Genomic DNA, 21,047 nt, shown 5'->3' on the forward strand with positions numbered 1-21,047 from the left:
TCTCACCAGAACATCTTATAAAGACCGCATAACACCAATCTTAATAGAATTGCATTGGCTGCCTATATGTTTCTGGTCAGAATTCAAGGTGTTGGCAATGAAATTTAAAGCCCTAAACAGCTTGGGACCTCAGTACTCAAGGGAGTGCCTCTCCCTATATATGCCTGCCCAAGTTTTGAGATCTGTTGGAGGAGCCCTCCTCTTCGTCCCACCAACATGAGATATACATTATGGTGGGATGTAGGAGAGGACTTCCTCTGTTGGGGCACCCTGCTCCCCTTGGAGGCCTGACTGGTACTGGCAGTGGCTTCATTTCGGTGCCAAGTTAAAACATGGATTTTTATCAAAGCCTTCAAGGGCTAAATTCTCCATGGTTACACATAGTTTTAATTGTTTTTAATTGTTTTATTGCTTTTTAAAAAAATCTACCAGTTTTAATTTGTTAATGCTTTAATGCATTTTTAGCTGTGTAAATTATTTGTTATATTGTTCAGATTTTATCTGTACACCACCCTGAGATCCCAGTGATAATAGGGCGGGATACAGATGTTTTAATAAATAAATAAATAAAAGGAAGTCATATCAGACTTGTATTTTTTTTCTGCCAAAAGTTGAGTCCAGACAAGCTGACATATTCTCTCTGTACCAGCAAGTATCATAGAAGTCCAAGCCACACCACAGTTAAACTGACGTACTTGAATTTAAATCCACAAAGGCTAAAATCCAGAGAAAACTATGTACATTTATACCTATTGAAAACTATGGGATTTCAATGGGACTTGATTCACACATTATTTTCTCTGGATTGTTCTCAGAGACTAGCTGATTTCAGTAGCACTTGACTTATTTTCAAATAATTATGCTCAGGGTTGTGGTTTTGAATATGCAGAAACCAGAGTTTCAGGATTAGAATTGCATAAAAATACTTAGCATTATACTTACAAAGATTGGTCCACAACTTGTGCATCTGAATATTTGTGGCAGTACCCTGAACATTACATGCCATTGTAAGAAAAGTCAGTGTGCTTCTGCACTCCTGGGGTTCTATTATTATTATTATTTATTTATTTATTTATTTATTTATATAGCACCATCAATGTACATGGTGCTGTACAGAGTACTCAGTAGCATGCATGCTTTGGATGTGAAATATGTATGTCAGAACTGTCCTTACTTAGAGGCAAACTAAACTGTAATTGATGGGACTTACATACAAGTAAATGTGTTTACAATGAGGTCAAAACCGATTTAAACAGCAACAACTACTGTAAACTGTGTATCAGGTTAACAATCTGAATTACATCTGATAGTAAGTAAATTTATATTTTAATATTTTGTTGAACTTTTAATTAGACCAACTTCTAGTAATTGTTTCGTATATCAAACTATGTATCTCTGGTAATTCTGTTGCTTCTGTTAAACAATACATTTTAGAAATCTTGTTTATAGGAGAGATTACTTTAAGCTTTCAAAGCTGTTTATCCAACACATGCTGCTTTATTTTCAAGGTCAGTATTGAATATTTTAGTTGCTTAACTATATACAACATGAAACAGTAATGAGAGTTCTGTTGGATGACCCACTACAGATGCAGTAGATTAAACAGAGCTAATCCCTTCTGATTCCATAGACCATTCTCGGTTTGGGGGGGGGGGGGGAGAGAGAGGGAGAAAAGAGCATTCTCGAAGTAGGATTCTTAAAATGTCACTGTTGGACTGCTTAACTAAAATCTGGCATGCTGAGAATGTCTGCTTTTGATACAGTTGGTATAGAAAGAAACCAGCCAAATAAGGCAGTGCATTACACTGTTTGTCCCCGCCATTTATTTGTTATTGTGCAAAAACAGAAAAGAAAAAAGGTGTGTTTCTTTTTAAAAATTAACTCTTCAAACAACATGGGCTGTTTTATTTAAATCAAGAATAAAATATATGTATAACTGAGACATCTTAGTTGTTTTCAAGTGTCCCAAGCAATAGGATATAGTATAAAGTGTCTTTAAAATACAGTTAACAGGTGAGAATGGAAGCACCATGATTCTTTGGACACTACCCATGATCAACACATACCTAAATTAGGTGACATGAGGTTCTTAAAGTTATACTATCCAGGTATTTTTTTTTAAAAAAAATTGGTCACCATTTAATGATTACTTTCCAAGGATCATAGCATTAGATTATATATCTGGACAAAGCAGTTAGAACTAGTGATTTCAGGAAATAAAAAGTCCATTTCAAAGATACAGAACAAGCAGCTGGTGCTACCCTGACCCTAAAGAGCTGCTGCAGAAATATAGGTTAACAGCACATATATACTCAGAAGTAAATACCATTGCTTTCAATGGCTCTTACATCGCACTTACCTAGGAGTAAGTTCCACTGAATTCAGTGGGGCTTATTTCTGAGTAGACATCTATAGAATAGCACCGCAAGTAATTGTTTTTTTTCTTCTTCTCAGCCAGGCTATAATGGCCTACAAAACCTAGAGTAGTGGAAGTAGAGGGAAAGGCAGGCAGCCCTAAGCATCTATACAGTATTTGGGCTTTGGGGTACTTCTCAGCCAGCATACAGGGTAGCAGGCACAGGACTAGAAGACCTCACTGTGAAGAGACCTCATTTTCAAAGCTGAATGGCATCACTGAAAGTTTTGAAATACTTTAATGCTTTTGGGAAGAGGCAAGCTGTGAGTGAACAGAGCTCTTTCTAGAGTTTATGTGCGTAAAAGCCGTGAGTTAGAATGATGATTGTAACTGTGTACAGCTCTAAAGGTGTGGACAGTCTTAATTTATTCAGGACAGTAGCATTATGGATCTTCCCTTCAGTTGTTTCTTTCCAAGCAACTCTGAACTGCTTACAAACACGAAACATACAAATGTATGAGTCATCTGTAATATAATAATGTATATTAAATGCAGACAAAGTGTACTGTTCTTTCAAAATTATGAACATAAGAAATGCTGAGGAAACTACTCAAATTAGCCTTTACAATTACTTTCTCTCCTTTTATTCAATCCACAGTTCGTAAAAGCTATTACAATTAAATGATTAAAAAAAATCAGTCACCATCAATTACACTGGAAAAATATTTATTTTATTTTTGAAAGACAATAAAAGTGAACCCTCCACAGATATATATATATATATATATATATATATATTCTCTAGCGCAAAAAATAAATTTACTTTGCCTGGCAGGATGATGTGTTATGAAAAGGAGAAATAAATTGTTAGAATATCAGATACATTCAATGAGCCTTCAAACCCACTCCAGCAACAGGGATAAATAATTTAATAATATCCACTTCATATTCTGTCTCCCCAGTGCTATAGGCAGATATTAAAAATAAAACTTCCAACTCATAGTGTTCAGAATCAGTACTATATTAATAAAATAAAATATGATATCAATATAAGCAATTAAACACATACATTCATTCTAATAAATCAATATATCTTTTTTCTAGCTATAAGGACAATTTTAGTGAAATTTTAAAATCAATGTTACCAGTTCATAATTTATGTTTATTGAAACACAAAATCTTTGTATGGACAAATAGCCTTCTGGAGTAATAATGGAATGATTTTGCACAAAATAGCCTTATATGAAAGTCTGGGAACTGTAGCACAAGTAGAAGTTGTAAAGGTGGGCAGGGCTTAACAACAGGAGGATTAAAAAAAAGAAAGAAAAGTAAATCACATCTCAGCCTCTCCAACACCTTTGATTCCTTACACAATGAATGATGAACCATGAATTTGTTTAGATTATTTTAATCTTAATCTACCAATAAAACTTCATACCTTTAACACCAAAACAGAAAACAGCATTTAGCTGGTATTATAATGTAATAATAATGGAACATTTAGCGTTTTAAATACAGGAGCATAGATAAGAGTGTGATAATCACCTTCAAGGAAGCATCTCAGTTTATATATTTTTAGCTAATGTGAGACTATTTTTTCACAATGATGTCGGGAAAGCATTGTTACCATTCAGACTAATCCACCACCTAATTAAGGAGCATTGGGATTCATGTCAGTTTAGTTCCATTTGTATTCAATCCAAGAAAGCCAGGCTGGACAGCCAGGGAGATTTTTACAAAATAAATTACTATGTTGAGATTCAACTTTGTAGACAGATCAGTTTTAAATATTATCACAACAAGTGGATGTTAAAAGCTTCCAAAAACTAACAAAAATGTTAATACTTTTAAAAAATGTTGAAACTTGAAATTAATTTTAAATCTAATATGCTAAATTAGATCTTATACATTTATTACCCTACACTTAAAATAATTAAATATTTCCTAAATAATGTCTCTTCGTATTAATGTTATGAATAATTTTATGGTTCATAAGTTTCAATTCAAATGTTTCAGAGTCATCTGAACCAGTTGTTCTAGTTACTGAATTATTTCTTAACAAATTAAGAAGTTAAACACTGTGTTGAAAGCAACCTGATCTACAAACCAATAAAGATTGAATTTGGCAAAATCTCAATAAAATCAATGGGATATGCCACCAGATCCTATGCATATTTACTCAGAAGTAAAACCCAGAGAGTATATTGGAGCTTATTCCCAATCATGTAAAGACTGCAGCCTAAGGCATGCCCGAAACTCAGCAATCCAGTTTAAATGGCCAGGCCTATAACTCACTGAAATTATTTTCTTCTGCATTATAATAGCGTACGTAACTCTAAACATTGTATCAATGAGTCATCACAGATCCTAACCATATTTACTCAGAAGTCCCACTGATTTTAACGGGGCTTAATGTTACTCCTTTGATTAGGATCGCACTTTCTCATCATGGATACAAGCTGAACCTTCCTCTAAGGGCTGCCCTGTATGTGCCATCTAAAGCGTTAACCAACCAAGGACGGCAGAGTTACTAGACTCCTTTGTCTGAAGACTTTCCGTTATTACGGGCGTGTTTCGTTGCATCTCCGCTACAAAGACCATTCCGATTTATCCGGGTGGGTTGCCAGGCACTCGGCAGTTCATAATTCATTGTCCAGTTTCCAGTTAAATTTATATACTGGGGCAGAAACTGTGAAACTAGTGATAAGGGCCGGAGTTGCTGTAACGACGAGCACGGTCTTCGAGGGGGCCGAGGGCGAAGCAAAACCGGGTCGCCAACTTCAGTTCCGCAGGTCTGGTCCTTCCCCCATTCCCACCCCCACCCCCATTCCCACCCCGGCTGCTACCGACCCAGCGGGGCTGTAGCCTCAGCAGAACTCTGGCGCTCAACCCTCCCACAGCCAGCGCACGACGGAGGCGAAAGGCGCGTCCACCAGGTCAGCCCCTTCCCGCCTGCCAGCTCAGCGCCTAGATGAGCGGCGGCAAGACGGAGGGGAACGCGCGGCCTGAGAGAAGAGGGCTCGCTCTCCTCCTCCTCCTCTCCAGCGGCTCCCGGAACCGGGCGGGAGGCGAGCGGCCTGTTCTCGGCCTTGGGGCGGGAAGCGGCCTCTCCCTAACGCGCGCCGCCACCACCTGTTGGCGGGGCTGGGGCCGCGGTGCCAGCGCGCGTGCGCGCCCCGGAGCGGAGTCCTGACCTCCAGCGCAGGCGGCAAGGCGAGGGCTCCCCTGGAGGGGCCACGCGAGCGTGCTGCGCCACCGCCTTCCTCCCCGAATCCCGAGCTTTTGTTTGGTTTCGCGGGCAGCCCAGCACGGACAAGGCCTCGCTATTCAAAAGGGCTGCCGGGAGAGGGCCGGAACAAAACCACCTAGGGAGTTCGGATTGCTGCCCGCCCTCTCGAAGAGGCTCGATGCCGCCTTTCACCAGCCTCGCTCGGCCGGACTTCGTGAGATAGCGGAAGGCGCTGAGAAACGCGCCGTCTTCGTGGCATGGACGCAGGGGAGACCCGTCCGCTATCAGGTCACGCCTGGCGACCGGCAAAGCCCCATCTGCAGCCGTCGAGGCGCGCACGGCTCTGCGCATGGGCTCCACAGCCTCCAGCGCCCTGGGCGGCGGCAGTTCTCAGTGCTTTCGCCGCTATCGGATTAAGAGCCCAGCAGCACAGCAGAGCACGCGTCTACGAATGCAGTTAAGCCAGCCAAAACATCGATAAATACCGAGCTGTTCGAACCTGACACAACACTGTTTCCGTCTACGGAATCAACCGGGCTGGCTTCGAATTAGACGAAGAATAATCAAGCTATCGATAGAAGGGCTTTGGGGTTGCAATCCTAGATACCCACTTACCTGGGAGTAAGCCAGTGCAATGTAGAGGATTGCACTATTGATCAAAGCACCTAAAACGTTAATTTTGGCACTGGCATCCTAAACAACTTAGGTAGCAGCAAAATGTGATCTGTGAAAGGTATACCAGGCTGAATATATGTTAAGAGAGACCATGGCCTTAATTCAGAGCAAACTAAGCACATCTGTATTCTGCTGAAATCAATAGTGTTTAAATAAAACCTTACTACTGCAAGCTTATACCCCATATACCTGGAAGTAAGTCCCATTGAACTCAGTGGGATTTACTTCAAGTTCAGGGTAGACGTGTATAGGACTGAGCTGCAAGCAAGTGTTCAATACCCTCTACTTTTAAGCTTAGATTTTGGAAGAACGTCCCACTGATTTCGAGCGTCCTCTTTAGGATTGAGGGTTAAATCCCATTGATACTGAATGAACTACGGCGCGTTTAGCTTTCGCTGGATGGCAGCCAATTAATTTTAAAAGTCAGATGCTCGTATGTGCTTTTCGAGGTTACTCGAAGAAGAAAAGAAGAAGACCACCACCTCCAGGTCCCCGCCCCCTTACGACTCTGCTTTGTCCTCAGAGTAAGAGATGAGCGAGCAAAGCCTAATGAATCCTTGTTACAAGCTTCAGTTCTGCTGAGAGGCACCGAAGGTGATCTTGGTCCGCTGGTGCCGCCCTTAACCTGGAAGGGCCGTATTGGCAGGCACACTGCCTGCCCGCCTCTGCTCTGCCCGCCTGCCCATTTATTAAAACCCTTCCAGGTTGCAAATACAGTTCACACGCAAAAAAAAAAAAAAAAACACTGCCCACTCCGGACCAATAACAGACATTTATTTCACAAGAATGCTGAGAATGACAGCCTCCGCAGAGAGCTACCTGCGTAACACGTGTGTGACTTAAAGGAGGCAACAACGCAACTAATTACTAGCAAACACACCACTGAGGCTGACCACCACCAGCTGCATGGCTTCGGAGACTCAATCCGGAAAACTGCCAAACCCGGTCACCAACTGGATACCTCATTCATCTGCTACCAATCTCAGAAGCCAGGTAGAAATACGACAGCATTTGCATCCAATCGATTAAGACCCGTCAGATCGCCCTTCATGTTATTTAATTAGGGAGGAGGCAGAAGCAAGGCTTCGCGTGATATTTTCTGTCACAAGACCGGTGGCTTCCTAACACTAGACTAGCCGGCTGACGAGAGGAAAACTTCTGCCGGGCTGCTTCCAAGGTCTGGCAGCCAGCGCCAGTTGAAGCCAAGTTTGGAAGCATTTAGGGTCTCCGCTTCCTTTCCCCAAGAGCGAAGCGCCTCTCTCCAGCTCGCTAAAGTCGAAGGGTGCCGGGCTAATGTCACTGGCGGTCCCATTTGCACCATACGCCTGAAGAGCCGAGTTTGGTGAAGTCCCTTTCGCCACGGCAGCGCGCTTAAGAGCCCCGCACCTAAGTCGAGAGCTCCTCCTCGATTCCCAGACGGGTAGGTGGCCTGGCTGGTGTTTTCTGCCATCAGCCCCCCTACCTTTAGGTTGTGTGTTTCTCTCTCTCTATCTCCGAGAGAGGGATTAATTAACCGGGCTGGAGCTGAAAGAGGCTGCCGTGACGAGCCCAGTGGCGATTGGCCGCCCGCCTGCCTGGCCCTGCCTTTATAATTTCCACACCAGTGCATCTGGGCTCTTATACAAACCAACAGTCAGCTTCTTCTGACATGCACACACACACACACACACACATATACTGAGCGAGCAAGCGAGAGACAGATAGACACCCAGCACTTTCCCCACCATCTAACAACCCTGCACACTGCACAGTGGCTCCTCCAGGAGAAACACAAATAAATACAAGTCCTCCCCACCCAAGGTGTGACTGCTCTGATTCCTGGGAGCCTTGCCGGATCTGGGTTCAAACTTTGGAGAATTTATTTTTATATTTTAACTGCAGATCCCCATGCTTTCCGCTGCTCACTCAAGGATCCTCTAAACACAAAACAAGACGGGCTGTTGTTTTTGTTTTGTGGGGGTGCCTTTTCCTACCCTTTTGCTTTTTGGGGTGTGTGTGTTTTTGGTGACGGTTCACAGATCTGTCCAGGGCTGAACTACCCACCTCCAGCCAGCAAGAAGAAAAAGCAACTGAGCTAAGAGAAGAAGCGGCGGCGGCGGCGGCGGCGGCGGCAGCCTCCGCCTCGCGCCTTTCGCAAGCCTCTGGTTACGTTTCCGAGCGTCGGGCAGCCCGATTCTCCTCTGAAGTTGGCTCCAGCCTTAGCAGCCGCATTGGATCCCACAGCCTACTGCGAGACTCCGGTCTACAACCCGGATCTCTGCCCCAACATGATCGCGGCCCAGGCTAAGCTGGTGTACCATCTCAACAAGTACTACAACGAGAAATGCCAAGCACGGAAAGCGGCCATCGCGAAAACTATCCGCGAAGTCTGCAAAGTGGTCTCGGACGTGCTGAAGGAAGTGGAAGTGCAGGAGCCTCGCTTCATCAGCTCGCTGAACGAGATGGACAACCGCTACGAGGGCCTGGAGGTCATCTCGCCCACCGAGTTCGAGGTGGTCCTTTATCTGAACCAGATGGGCGTCTTCAACTTCGTGGACGACGGCTCCCTGCCCGGCTGCGCGGTGCTCAAGCTGAGCGACGGGCGCAAGCGGAGCATGTCGCTCTGGGTGGAGTTCATCACGGCCTCCGGCTACCTCTCGGCCCGCAAGATCCGCTCGCGCTTCCAGACGCTGGTGGCCCAAGCCGTGGACAAATGCAGCTACAGGGACGTGGTGAAAATGGTGGCGGACACCAGCGAGGTGAAGCTGCGCATCCGGGACAGATACGTGGTGCAGATCACGCCGGCCTTTAAGTGCACCGGCATCTGGCCCCGCAGCGCTGCCCACTGGCCCCTGCCCCACATCCCCTGGCCGGGGCCCAACCGCGTGGCCGAGGTCAAGGCCGAGGGCTTCAACCTCCTGTCCAAGGAGTGCCACTCGCTGGCGGGCAAGCAGAGCTCGGCCGAGAGCGACGCCTGGGTCTTGCAGTTCGCCGAGGCCGAGAACAGGCTGCAGATGGGCGGCTGCCGGAAGAAATGCCTCTCGGTCCTCAAGACGTTGCGCGACCGGCACCTGGAGCTGCCCGGGCAGCCGCTCAACAACTACCACATGAAGACTCTGGTTTCCTACGAGTGCGAAAAGCATCCCCGGGAGTCGGACTGGGACGAGTCTTGCCTGGGCGATCGCCTCAACGGGATTTTACTGCAGCTCATCTCTTGCCTCCAGTGCAGGCGATGCCCGCATTACTTCTTGCCCAATTTAGACCTCTTCCAGGGCAAGCCCCACTCCGCCCTCGAAAACGCAGCCAAACAAACGTGGCGGCTGGCGAGGGAAATACTCACCAACCCCAAAAGTTTGGAGAAACTTTAGAGGGCGACGGAAGGCGGCCTTAAACTATTCACATGGCTTTCTAGAGGGCGAGGATTCTGCTGGAAACGGGCAGGTGTTGCCATCCAATAATGCAAACATCACCCTGCGTTAAAGGAAGAGGTCGTCCACACACACATATACAAAGCCAACACCAAGTATTATGACTTGTCAGTAACACAACGTTAAAATCTCTGAAAAAGAAAACGTGAATGATGATCATCTGGGGAAATGCAATATCGGCTGTCATTTAGCCTGATTGTGACCACTCTGCCTAGAAACCAGACCAATGGATTATAACAACAAGGACGGGTTTTTGTGTGTGTGTGCACGTGTGAGTAAAACCTGATCTGGAAATGCCATCTGACAAAACAACAACAAAACAAACAAGTCCACAATGTCCCGTCCTCCCCACTCCCCATGTAGATTTTTTTTTTTAAATTTGTATGGAATATTGTGGTCTCACATTGTCTTTGAAATTGTGGATGTTAGTGTTTTGTGAATTGGTGAAAAGAAGTTAAATTGCCATTTTGGATACTTCAGGACATTTTCTGCTCAAGAAGATACCATTTAAAAAGGTAGATTTTATCATGGTACTTTTGTTAATTGTCTTTTGAAGTGTCTAAACTTAAAAGTTTACATTTTTTGTTTCGAATATATTGCTTGTTCTATTTCTAACATTCCATAAATATACTTGAAATGTTATTTAAATATATTCAGAAGAAATTTGGATTTTGCTTATATAATTGTGAATATTGGAATTATATATTGGAAAAATGCACTTGAAATACACTGGATAATTACTTTTTGTGATTTAAATTTCTGTTGCTGATTTTATTTAATTACAAGCTAATAAATAAAAGTAAAATGAATATGGTCAAGCATTTCGGTTCTGGATTCAATTTGGGTTAGTGCTGCTGTGTTTTGCATTAGGAGTCAACTGGATTGGGGGTGGAGAGAAATCTGCTGCTACCTATTAAAGTAGTTTCTTTAAGATAATCTCTTTTTTTAAAAAAAATATCAGGGTAACTTATCCTGAAAATTGGGTCCTGGAGGTCACCAACATCTGCCACAAGGGGTGTGTGGTAATTAACCCAGTAACATTTTTACAACCACTAGAAAATAAATCTACTTTTCAAAGATTTACTGGACTGGGTTAACCGGGCTGTCCGTTTCGAAAGACGCTGGTTGCAGCTACCTCTGTGGAGTAAGGCTAGTTTGCAACAAAATTAACACTTCAGGGGAAGGGAAGGGGCTTTGTGAAATTTATAGATCGCAGGGATCAAGTTAACAATCCTAAGGTGAAGAATAATGTTACCTTTGCCCTAAACATGACTGGCCTTGCGATAAGGTTACTGCCAGCCAGTTGCACTTGGGAAAGCAAGTCTGGACCTCTCAGGACGCCCAGCAGGAACAAATGGGGGGCGAGTCCAGTCCTGCACTTCCAATTCCGGATGCAAACCATTATTAAATCAAAGGGCAAATATGCGGGTTCAGATTGCCCAAGTAATATCCCAGCACCCTGTAGCAACACTGTTAGAATCGCCACGTTGCCAACTCTGCATCCTCCTCCTCCTAATCTGGGAGGACACTTTTAATTCCAATCTTCCAGTCAAGAATGGCAGGCACAAACATATATTTACACAGAGTTACTAAAAAAAAAATAAAGTTTAAAAAATCCCAATCAATTGATATCGCATTAAGGTAATGTAACTTTCAATCTGGGAGGAGACTTTTAATTCCGATCTTCCAGTCAAGAATGGCAGGCACAATCATATATTTACACAGAGTTACTTTAAAAAAAAGTTTAAAAATCCCAATCAATTGAGATCGCATTAAGGTAATGTGACTTTCAAATATATCATTCCCTCTTTCGCTTTCCCTTGGCTGCCAACTCAACAACAGAATCTAAATTATATATGCCTTACTCAGCCTGTGTGGGAGTGTGTGCATCCAAATGAGAGAGATCTTTCTGTTTATATAGAAACAAGGCATATTTTTAACGCCCCATCTCTGCTGCACAGGCCTAGGTGACAGCTGTCTTCCTTTTCCCACCCCTAAAATCGAACGTGTCTCTTGCTACAGTTTCAAATGGTGCAATATCATCGCCCGCACCCCCACCCCCACCCCAAGACACAGACGGGTAGAAACTGAAGTCCTTGAAATCGAGCGATTTCATTTAACTCAGATCAAGAGGAAAGCCTCCTGTCTCTGCTCTGCGTGCCCAAGGAACGAGGCTGAAGTGTGGGCCCGCCGTTACCTCGGGGGATTTCAAAGCAATTGGCTTAACTGCTAAATCTGCCCACGTTCATACAAAAGCCTTCAGGAGAGGAAAAAAAGATGGTTAAAAAGGGAGCGCGCTGGAGTAATAGAGGATTTTACATCATTAACGCGCCGGGCTTTTTAATAAAACAGCAACGGAGTCAGAGGAAGGGGAGGGGAGCTACTGGGAGGGGGGGCGGTGGTTGCAGACACTTTTTTGCATTCCTCCATCGACTGTTCAGAGGCAGCCCTCTCCCTCCCGCCACGGGCCCTGCACTCACTTTAGGGTCGATCTTCTTGAAGGCTGGATCATCCTCGTCCACCTCGAAGTAGATCTCGGTGGTGGTGATGGAGAGCGTCCCCTTGGCCACCACCACCGGGGCGATGAGCTGAGCCGGCGTGCTGAGGACCACGGGGCCTGCAAGACAAGAGCGGCGGCATCAGGACGCGGGAGACAGAGCTGCCCTTCGGCGCCTCGGAGAACTAAACCAAAGCTCGGGACTTCTGGGGAGAGGCCGCCAAGGGCCCGGCCGGCGCTGCAAGGCCGCACAGCCGGTTCTCTCCTCGCACTAAAGGGCCGTTTTACTGCCTGAATCCAAACGGGTGATCGGCACAGGAGGAGCAGGCATTTTTGTCTTTCTTTCAAATACAACAAAATCCGTGATTTGAGTGTACCCCATAAGGTTCCACTTTCACTTACAGACGGGGATATTTGTTTGGAAATTTGTTCGCTCATGGGCGAGGGGGGGGGGAATCAAAGCACCCTTGAAAATATCCCCATTTACTAATCGTGGAGTTGAATCCTGTGGATGTTTATTTAGGATTAAGTCCCACTGAATTCAGTAAATAATCTGTATGATTGCAGCTGGGCACCGATTAGCTGCAACAGCGCTTATATTTCCCATCCAAGTGGACTTGAAGAGCCTTCCAAGGCGGGTTGCAAGTACTTTTGTTTCGGAAATCGCTCCCAATGAATGAAAGAAAACGAAGTATTTGAGTTTGAGTTTAGTCCTACTGCATCAAATGGCCAAATTACAATACAAATTATACATCACAGATAACGATTATATTTTATTTCATTTTTATTATTTTATTTTTTATTACTTAATGCTGCATTTTCCACAACATAAAAAAAAATCTGCGAGGCTTTTATCTGCGAGGCTTTCAGTGTGAGTATTGTGCCTATATCTATATTTGTAAGAAAACAGCCTTTATTGTGCAACGTGAAGAGTCTGATTTTTAAATAAACCAATTTATCTCTCTATATTGGTACCAGAAATATTCTCTTCCCATCTGCATCCGATCTCTAACCCGAATTAGCAGCAACCTTTTTTTTCACTTTCCTTGTCTTTAGGATTGCAACGTTACAGCCACTGAACTCACTGGGTAAACATGTAGATTGTAGTGTTGACATCTTAATGTGTATTTTAGAACAATAAAGTTTACAGAACGATTCTCGAACATTTTTATTTAGAGGTATATTCCACAGAATTCACTGAGGCTTACTATACAGAATTATAATCATGCAATCATACTTTCAAACAAATCCTCAAATGAATGGCGGCATTTCTAATAATGGGATGTGCAATCTTCTGCATGTATACGCTGAAGTAAGTCTCATTGAGTTTAATGGAGCTAACTACCTAGTAAGTGTCTTTAGGATTGCAACATTACAGCCAAATATGGGGTTGATTAGGATCGGGATGAACTAGCATTATATCCATACTTCCCTCCTTCATCGTAAATGAATTTACTGGAAATTCCATCTCGACCTCTACACAGAACACATAAAAATAAGTAAACTGAAAAATAGTGGGATTCAAAGCCAAGATCTGAGGTATTAAATAAATAGGGATGTATACCCAAGATGGGGAAATAAATAAAGGCGAGATATATCCGAGAAAATTGGAATACAATACATGGGCGCCATACCCTAGTAACGAGGCGAGTGAGACATCTTATTGTCCAGTTTGAAACCACACACCCGGAGACTGTTAATTCCTTAGGATGGGGAGGTGGGGGAAAACCTTATTTCAAATCTGTAACATGTTCTGTTCAAAACTGGGTTTCCTGTGCAGGTGGCCGCCAGGCTGTGCTTCGATTGGTGAATTTCCAGCCGCTTCCTCGGCTTCCATTTCCGTGGGGAAAGGATGCTGGCTGGGGCTTTCGTGCGGCTGGCTGGTTGGTTGCCGGAGCTAGGTCCGAGCAACACTTGGACCGTCAAGCGCCGTTTCCCACCCCCACATGCAGCAGGGGGACGCTGGAGGCTCCACTCCTTACCACCCACTTAACCCGTATGAGCCCGTCGATCTGGCTGACGCGCGTGGCTCAGCCATGATTTCAGCGCTAACTTCCCTCCCAGCAGCCGCAGCAGCAGCAGGCATCGCCTCTCCTCTTTGTACAGCCCCAAGCAACGCTCGGCTTGCCGCCTTTGACAGCTTTCAAGCAAGCCCACCAGGGGCTGGATAATATTGATACAAACTCTATTTTCTTTCATTTTCTTGTTTTTCCCTCGCCTAATAGGCCAGCCTGGCCTCTTGACCCCAGTCAGCTGATCTGGATCACATGCGCTGGGCTCGCCTCGCTCTTTCCCCGCGCGATCTCCATCTTCCCCATCTTCCCCATTGCCGCCGCCGCCGCCGCCTCCTCCTCCCTTGGCAGGGCCGTGTAGTGGCGCGCCTCTAGGCAGGCAGGCAGGCAGGCCGTCCGCCGTATTGGCCGGGCTCCTGCTAAGGGCAGGGGATCGATCCGAAACGGCGCTTTAAAGGCTCATCAATCTTAATCTAGGTTGCTCAAGTAATTATGCGCGATTCTCTCGTGCGATTACAAGTGGATTTGGGTTTCGATTCCCTAGGCTCCTCGCCTTTGTGTTTAATGGCAAGCGGATCTCTCCAGACAGCAGGTCCCTGGCCGACTCTACCGCTGCTTCTCTCCGCCCCTCTCCCGCAGCCACCCCTGTCCCTCTCCCCCTTCTCTTTAACCCTTCCTCGCCGCCCGTTTCTCCCAGGGCCCCGGCTTTACAGGCCTCCATGCTAAAATAAAAGGGCGTTAAAGATGATGCAGTTCGGGAGCTGCTTGATAGTCTATCATTATAAGAAGGCGTTTAGTGGGCCTCGCTCGTTCCCAGAAGGAAGATCAGGTAGTTAACCCAATTACCTCCCAGTTCTCCGCTTGTTATATGGACAAAATAAAAATGAAGCAGCTGGTAGTTCATGGTCAGAAGGCCAAAGACTATAACAAGGAAACACCCACACACACACAACCCAAGAGAATGCCTAAATCTTGGGTGCTTGTGAGGCCTGGGGCGCCAAAGAGAATAAACAATGAATGGCACTGGTTAGTGGAGGGTTTAATTAAAAAAAACAAAAAAACCCTGCTCCCGGAAATAAGTACATCTTAGAGATTTCTAGGCAAAGGGCTTGCAAGACACCCCCACACTTCCAAGCGATTTGAGCAAATGACCTTGTGAAACCTAATACAGGTCTGAAATAGGCAAAAACAGCTACTACTAAAAACAGTGTTAAAGAATCGCATGATGTTTCCATTAACATTTGGGGAGTGGAGGAGAAAGGAGGTGTCTGTATTGCTAAGGAGCACCAATATTCCTGATTATTTTACAGCGGAGATCCATGTTGTTAAGTCTTGATGTTATCCAGCAATCTTTCAGAGACTGAAAGCAGGGTCAGCGCTATCAGGGTGGAAGCTGCTGAGCCCCTGTGCCCAGAGGTGACTCATAGGTGCAGGATACACTCCCCTCTCCCACAGAGGCCTAGACGGAGACTTGGGCTGTGTGCTCTTGCCTGAGGCAGGAACTGCAGGAACTCCCAGGGCAGGTGGCAAAGGGCAGCTGCCTCCTGCTCCCCCGCAGAAGTGTGTGGTGGTTGCAGCTGCCCCCATTGCTCACCTGCCCTCTCACTCTGGGATGAGCAGGAGAGGAAGGTTAGGCCTAAAGAAAGCACAAGCTTGAGCAAGAAAAGGTGGTGGCTACTCTTTCCAGGAGCAGTTGTACTCCTTCGTTCCCTGTCTGGGTGGCATGGAAAAGAAAATGGGGCCCAAAGGGGCAGTCAGTTCCCCCTTGCAGGAACAATGCATCTGTGCCCCGCTTGTCTGACTCTCTGCCTCCTTTCTGCTTTGGGTGGTGTGCTGAGGAAGAAAGGCCCCCTGCTCTCTCGCTCTTTTTTGTGATGTGATGGGGAGGTGTGCCTAGTGACAGCACATGCGGGAGTGAGACAAAGTGGCTTCCCCTTGCAGGCGCAGCTGTATGTAAGTCTGGGCCCTGCAACAAGGGCGTTTGGGCCTGCTGGGCCCAGGCAGTCTGCTTCCCAGAGGGTGTCGCTGCTCTTTGCAAGGGAAGCCACCTCCCCTTCCTGTTCACTCGCCTTTTCTCTCTGGGCAGTTCAGCCCGGAGGACTGGGCCCAGCTGAACTACCCAGAGGGTGAGCAAGAGAAGGAGCAGGAGGCAGCAGCAGATGCCTGCCTGGCTCTCTTCCTTCCTTCCATGGTGTGCAGGGGAGAACTGACCCCAGTAGCATCACCTAGTGTGAAGGTTGCTCCAGGAGGGCTGCAATTGGCCTGAGCAGCTGCTGCTGCTGCCTCCACCTCTGCTCATTAGCCCCCCTCTCTCTGGGCAACACGGGGAAAGACTGTGCCCACTGAGCCCAATTCCCCCCACCAGGCTGCAGGTGAGATGGTGGCAGGTGCCACATTCTCTCACTAGGCAGTATGGTGGAAAGGCAAGATGCCCTTAACCTGAGCCTAGCCTTGAGCCTTCATCTCTCTCTCTCTCCTCTCACTCTCTGTCAGAGTCTCTGAACTCCCTCATCCCCTCACCCCGCCTCACTCCCAGTATCTTTGCAAAGGCACAGAATGAAACATTCAGTCTTAATAGTATGTCATTTCTATACTTGTCCTTTGGAAATCTCCAATTACAACTCCCAATACCACGGCACATTTAAGGAGCGCTGAGTCTTTTTGTTATAGCCTTCAGGGAGCAAACCAGCCACTGAGAGAATACGAAATTAATCCACTACAGCTATAGAGCGAGAGGATTATAGTTTAATCCCCTTTGGGATAGGCTCTGGATTTTAAGGATCCGACGTTAAAATGTTTACACAAGGCATAATCAAAATAGTGCAGCTTTTCCATATGCCCCGGGAGAGGCGGGCAGCCTTAGCTCCGCTTGTCGGTGGCCACCAAAACAAAAGCGCAGCGCACCTGACTCTCCATCTCCAAAGGCGCGCGCGGCAGAGACCTGGGGAGCCGGGCAGGCGCTGCCCAGGGCACCGAACGGAACAGGGCAACAAACGTTTCTCTAAAAAAATAGAAACGCCTAAGCGTGGGGAACCCAGAGCCAGGTGACGTTTAGATCGGGGCCCCGCGAAACCTCTTAAGCTCAAGGGGCGCTCAAGACGCCCCCAGCCCCACCTGCGCCCACGCCTCTCTCATGGCCTCAACTCGTCCGGAGGACAGTGCGCTTTGTTGTCCCTCGGCTGCTGCCTGCAGAACAAAGAGGAAAGAGGCAGCGGCTTGCCGCACTTTGGCTTCCGAGCAGGGCTTCCTCTTCGGAGTCCCGAAGCAGAGCGGGCGGTGGAAACGAGACAGACTTCTCCACGCCCTGGGCTCACTTGGAAGCCAGGATGAAACCGCAACAAAAGGCTCCGATGGGCAATGTGGAGCACGCGCGCTGCATTGCGAAACGGAAGGGAAAGAGGAACGCTTCGCACTACAATAAAATAAAATAAAACGGCCGTGATGTTAGAGGAAAGAAGCAGGGTGCGGATCACCGGGGGAGACGGGGGACGACGACAAATGTTGTCTTTGGTTGGGTTGATTGGTGGAGGTATAATGAAGGCCGGTCGATGCAATTGAAGTTTTACGAGCCCAGAGAAGTTAAGGGCAGAATCCAGGAAGCAACGCTCCCAGGCAAGCCGACCCCTGAATTCTCCACCAGCATTTCGAGGTGGATTGCAACCTAAGGCTAATTGGGGTAGAAGTCCCAGTGAACTCGTTGGGAATTACTTTTCAGAAAACAGGTATAGCATAAGATTGAGCAGCAGGTATGCTACAGAAACACCCGCTGGCGTTTTAGCTCTAGTGGCTGGCCTTTCAAAAATAAATAAATAAATACATAAATACATAAAATAAAAAAAAATCGCACTTGTAACATCTGAATGGTATTAACATTTAAGCTCTCCTCGCCTGATTTTTATAGAGAGAGAGAGGGGGAGAGGGGGAGAGAGAGAATTGGAATAAATAAGGAAAAAACATTATTTTTCCTTATTTTTGCAAAGTTACCGAAGTCACTGCTTTAAGCAGAGCAAGAATCTGCATCTGGGTGAATTCTACTATTAGTAGGATTTTCTACTAAATCCAACAGGATGTGGATTTGAGGTACAATTGCTTGAGCCCCACCAGAACCAAATGGGTATGGAGATTGCACAGAGGTAGTGCTCCTTAGGTTGCTTCCTTTTCCTGGAGATTATTAACACAGATTTATGTAGCTTCTAGAATAGTGCTACTAATTTCAGTGGAAGTATTTGGAACATAAAATAGCTCATAAAACAATTCAATTGAAATATGGGACCTCTCGGTGCTATTACAATTAAACTCTTCAGATAGCTTTCAGTGATTTACATATTTTAATCCACCAGTAAGGTTTTGTCAGTTTTTAAAATTTGACAAGGTGTGTTGTACCCTACTGCAGTACCAAATCAGAGAATAAATATGTAACTAGATTTTCATTATAAAATCATAATAATTTAAACCTAAGAATGTAGTATCTGCTTTAATGCAACAAAAATAAGTTGTGATACATAATGGAGATGTTTTCAAAAGAATAATGCTTTCCAAAGTATTCATAAAATTCAGAAATGTGATTAAACAAATATCCATTCATCCATCCATTCTAAAACACAACTAATCCGAAATCATTCTCCCCCATTACTAAATTAAAATAAATATTCAAAATAACTGTTTATTCTTTAACATAATGGAAGGGAATTCTTCCCAAACAACAATGTATTATAGAAGTTATGGCCCATTTTCAGATAGGATGGCTACTGAAGATATATTGCCATCCACTCCAAGTAAACTTAACTTGAAGCAATAGGATTTGGTTTTAAATAAATATCTGTAAGATCATGGTGCTGCTTGGTTCAGAAATAACTTCTAAGTCATTTTTTAAATGTATCTACATCATCGGGAAGATTACTTACTTAGAGTATTGCAAAGTGGCAATAATTAGAAAGGCATGGGAATGTAAAGTCAGTGTCAGTGACCATGTACAAGAGCCATATAGTATATTCTACAAGTTGTAGATACATGGAACATAATCAGTCCACTGCAAGTGTAGCACTCACACAGAGAAGTCTTGTAGCTTCGGAGTCCTACCCCCACTTCTCACCTGTATGCACACAATGGTGAACAGAAGTAGTGTCTCCCATATCCTCATCCAACTCTCCCCTGCTCAGAGCAAATTACTCATACTCTGAAGCATATCATATTGGGACAAAAGGGATGGCTGGATTGGATAAAGGACATATGTTCAGACCTCCAGTTCCTCATATCTTTGCATTACCTGTGCACATGTAGGTGGGGAGGGAGCACAGATATGGGGCTCTCTTGAGCCTATGGGATTGCTCTATGAATGATGGCCCTATGTCCCCAGTGGACCGTATCAGGCTCTTTGTTTCTATTTTTACTATTATACCTAATCTTAAAGCAAACTTGGGAGAATTCCTTGGAATTATGTCATATTTATATCAAAAGAAAAAAAGGCAGATAATTATCTCCCAATACAGCTTATAAAGTTATGGCTAGTTTACAAACCAAAGAAAGAATGCATCATACAGCTGCAATCCATAAACCAGTTAGTGATCTTGGAGTATCTCCTTGCTATATAGACTCATAATATTATTTAAAGAAAAATGACCAAAGAAATGAAGTAACGTGAATTAGCTAACCTGTACGCTGTAAAGTAAGAACATTTATAGCAAACTCTTGGCTCTTACAGATAGTCTAAGAACATACCATATACCTCAAATTCTCAGATTCTCTTCCCACCTCACCCCTGATACATAAGAGGCAGTGAAATTTGGCTTTTTGCATAACCATTTAAATTTAAATTTTCAAGAACTGTTTTCCTGATCACCTTTGCCAAAAAACAAACAAACACTAAACCATTCCAACAGCTCAGTTCTTGCCAGTAGGACTATATCTCAAAAAATAATGCCTTTTTATGACAAATTGGTGAATAAAAGGTTTCAAGACTGATATGATTACCGAGGTACGCAATAAAATAATCTTTTTAAAAGTACAGGAAAGATAGTTTAATATTATATAGCAAAGTCTACCATATGGCATTATAGCATAGCCCTGATTTCAAGCAAAACTTACATATAAATTCAGGAGTATGTTATTTCTAAACACTTACATAATTTCTACATGTTTACAGAGAAAGCATTTCCTCTGTGTATATATTTATCTTTCTGAAAATTTTAAAAAATATTTTGGGTTTATGTACTGGAAGGCATCTACTGAGTTGTGCTTATTTTAGTTAACTTTGGATTCCCTCCCTTACAGGAAACTTATGCAATGATTTGGCTATTAAAACAACTGAAACCACTCTGCAGATCCAACCTAAACTATGATTTTGCACCATGACACTGTGAAAAATGTGAGTTCTTGCTTTCTAGTGTAGATAAAGTTGAAACAATGCTTTTGAACTGTGCTAAAAACTAACAGTTCACATGGATTTAACATGTCTGTGAACAAAGTTAAAAGCTCCTCTCATCTGATGCCAGGTGATCATGTATCAACAATGGCCGAGAATACTTTTAATCATCTGCATCTGGCACAGAGATTGTGACCATTTCAGATACAGAATTTACTACAAGATTTTATATTTGTTCTTTTTTCCTCTCAACATTTTACTATGACTATGTTCTTCACAAAGCCACTGGATGTTACAGTATACTCATAAAAACATTTGGTAAGTAAAAATAGATGAGTTAAGTCTTGGTCAGAAAACAGCACTTTGCTTGTCAATCAAGTTTTCATCCTTGTCATACAATTTACATTCATGACATTTTATGTGGACTGCAGAAGCAGTAGGTTATGTTGTCACTTGAATCAGTCAAAAACAAACTAGTATACTTGAAAGCTGATTTTACATGCAATATGA

General features: G+C 44.5%; 2 protein-coding genes across 2 annotated transcripts in view; one reads left to right on the plus strand and one right to left on the minus strand.

Moving 5' to 3' along the window:
* The window catches only part of NBEA (neurobeachin), a 459,425-nt gene that overhangs the window by 161,089 nt on the left and 277,289 nt on the right, over positions 1 to 21,047 (minus strand). Inside the window, exon 40 of the mRNA XM_063126967.1 lies at positions 12,148 to 12,284. Coding sequence (XP_062983037.1) covers positions 12,148 to 12,284 — 137 coding nt within the window. The remainder of the gene's footprint in view (positions 1 to 12,147; positions 12,285 to 21,047) is intronic.
* MAB21L1 (mab-21 like 1) lies at positions 8,264 to 10,476 on the plus strand. The gene has a single exon (XM_063126966.1). The coding sequence runs from the start codon at positions 8,528 to 8,530 to the stop codon at positions 9,605 to 9,607; it is 1,080 nt and encodes a 359-aa protein (XP_062983036.1). The 5' UTR covers positions 8,264 to 8,527; the 3' UTR covers positions 9,608 to 10,476.

This window comes from Elgaria multicarinata, chromosome 5 (genome assembly GCF_023053635.1).
Source record: "Elgaria multicarinata webbii isolate HBS135686 ecotype San Diego chromosome 5, rElgMul1.1.pri, whole genome shotgun sequence".
In the NCBI taxonomy this organism is placed as follows: Eukaryota; Metazoa; Chordata; class Lepidosauria; order Squamata; family Anguidae; genus Elgaria; species Elgaria multicarinata.

What these genes read in the sequence shown, in the direction of transcription:
- MAB21L1 (XM_063126966.1), top strand. Translation starts at nt 8,528, where the DNA reads ATGATCGCGGCCCAGGCTAAGCTGGTGTACCATCTCAACAAGTACTAC.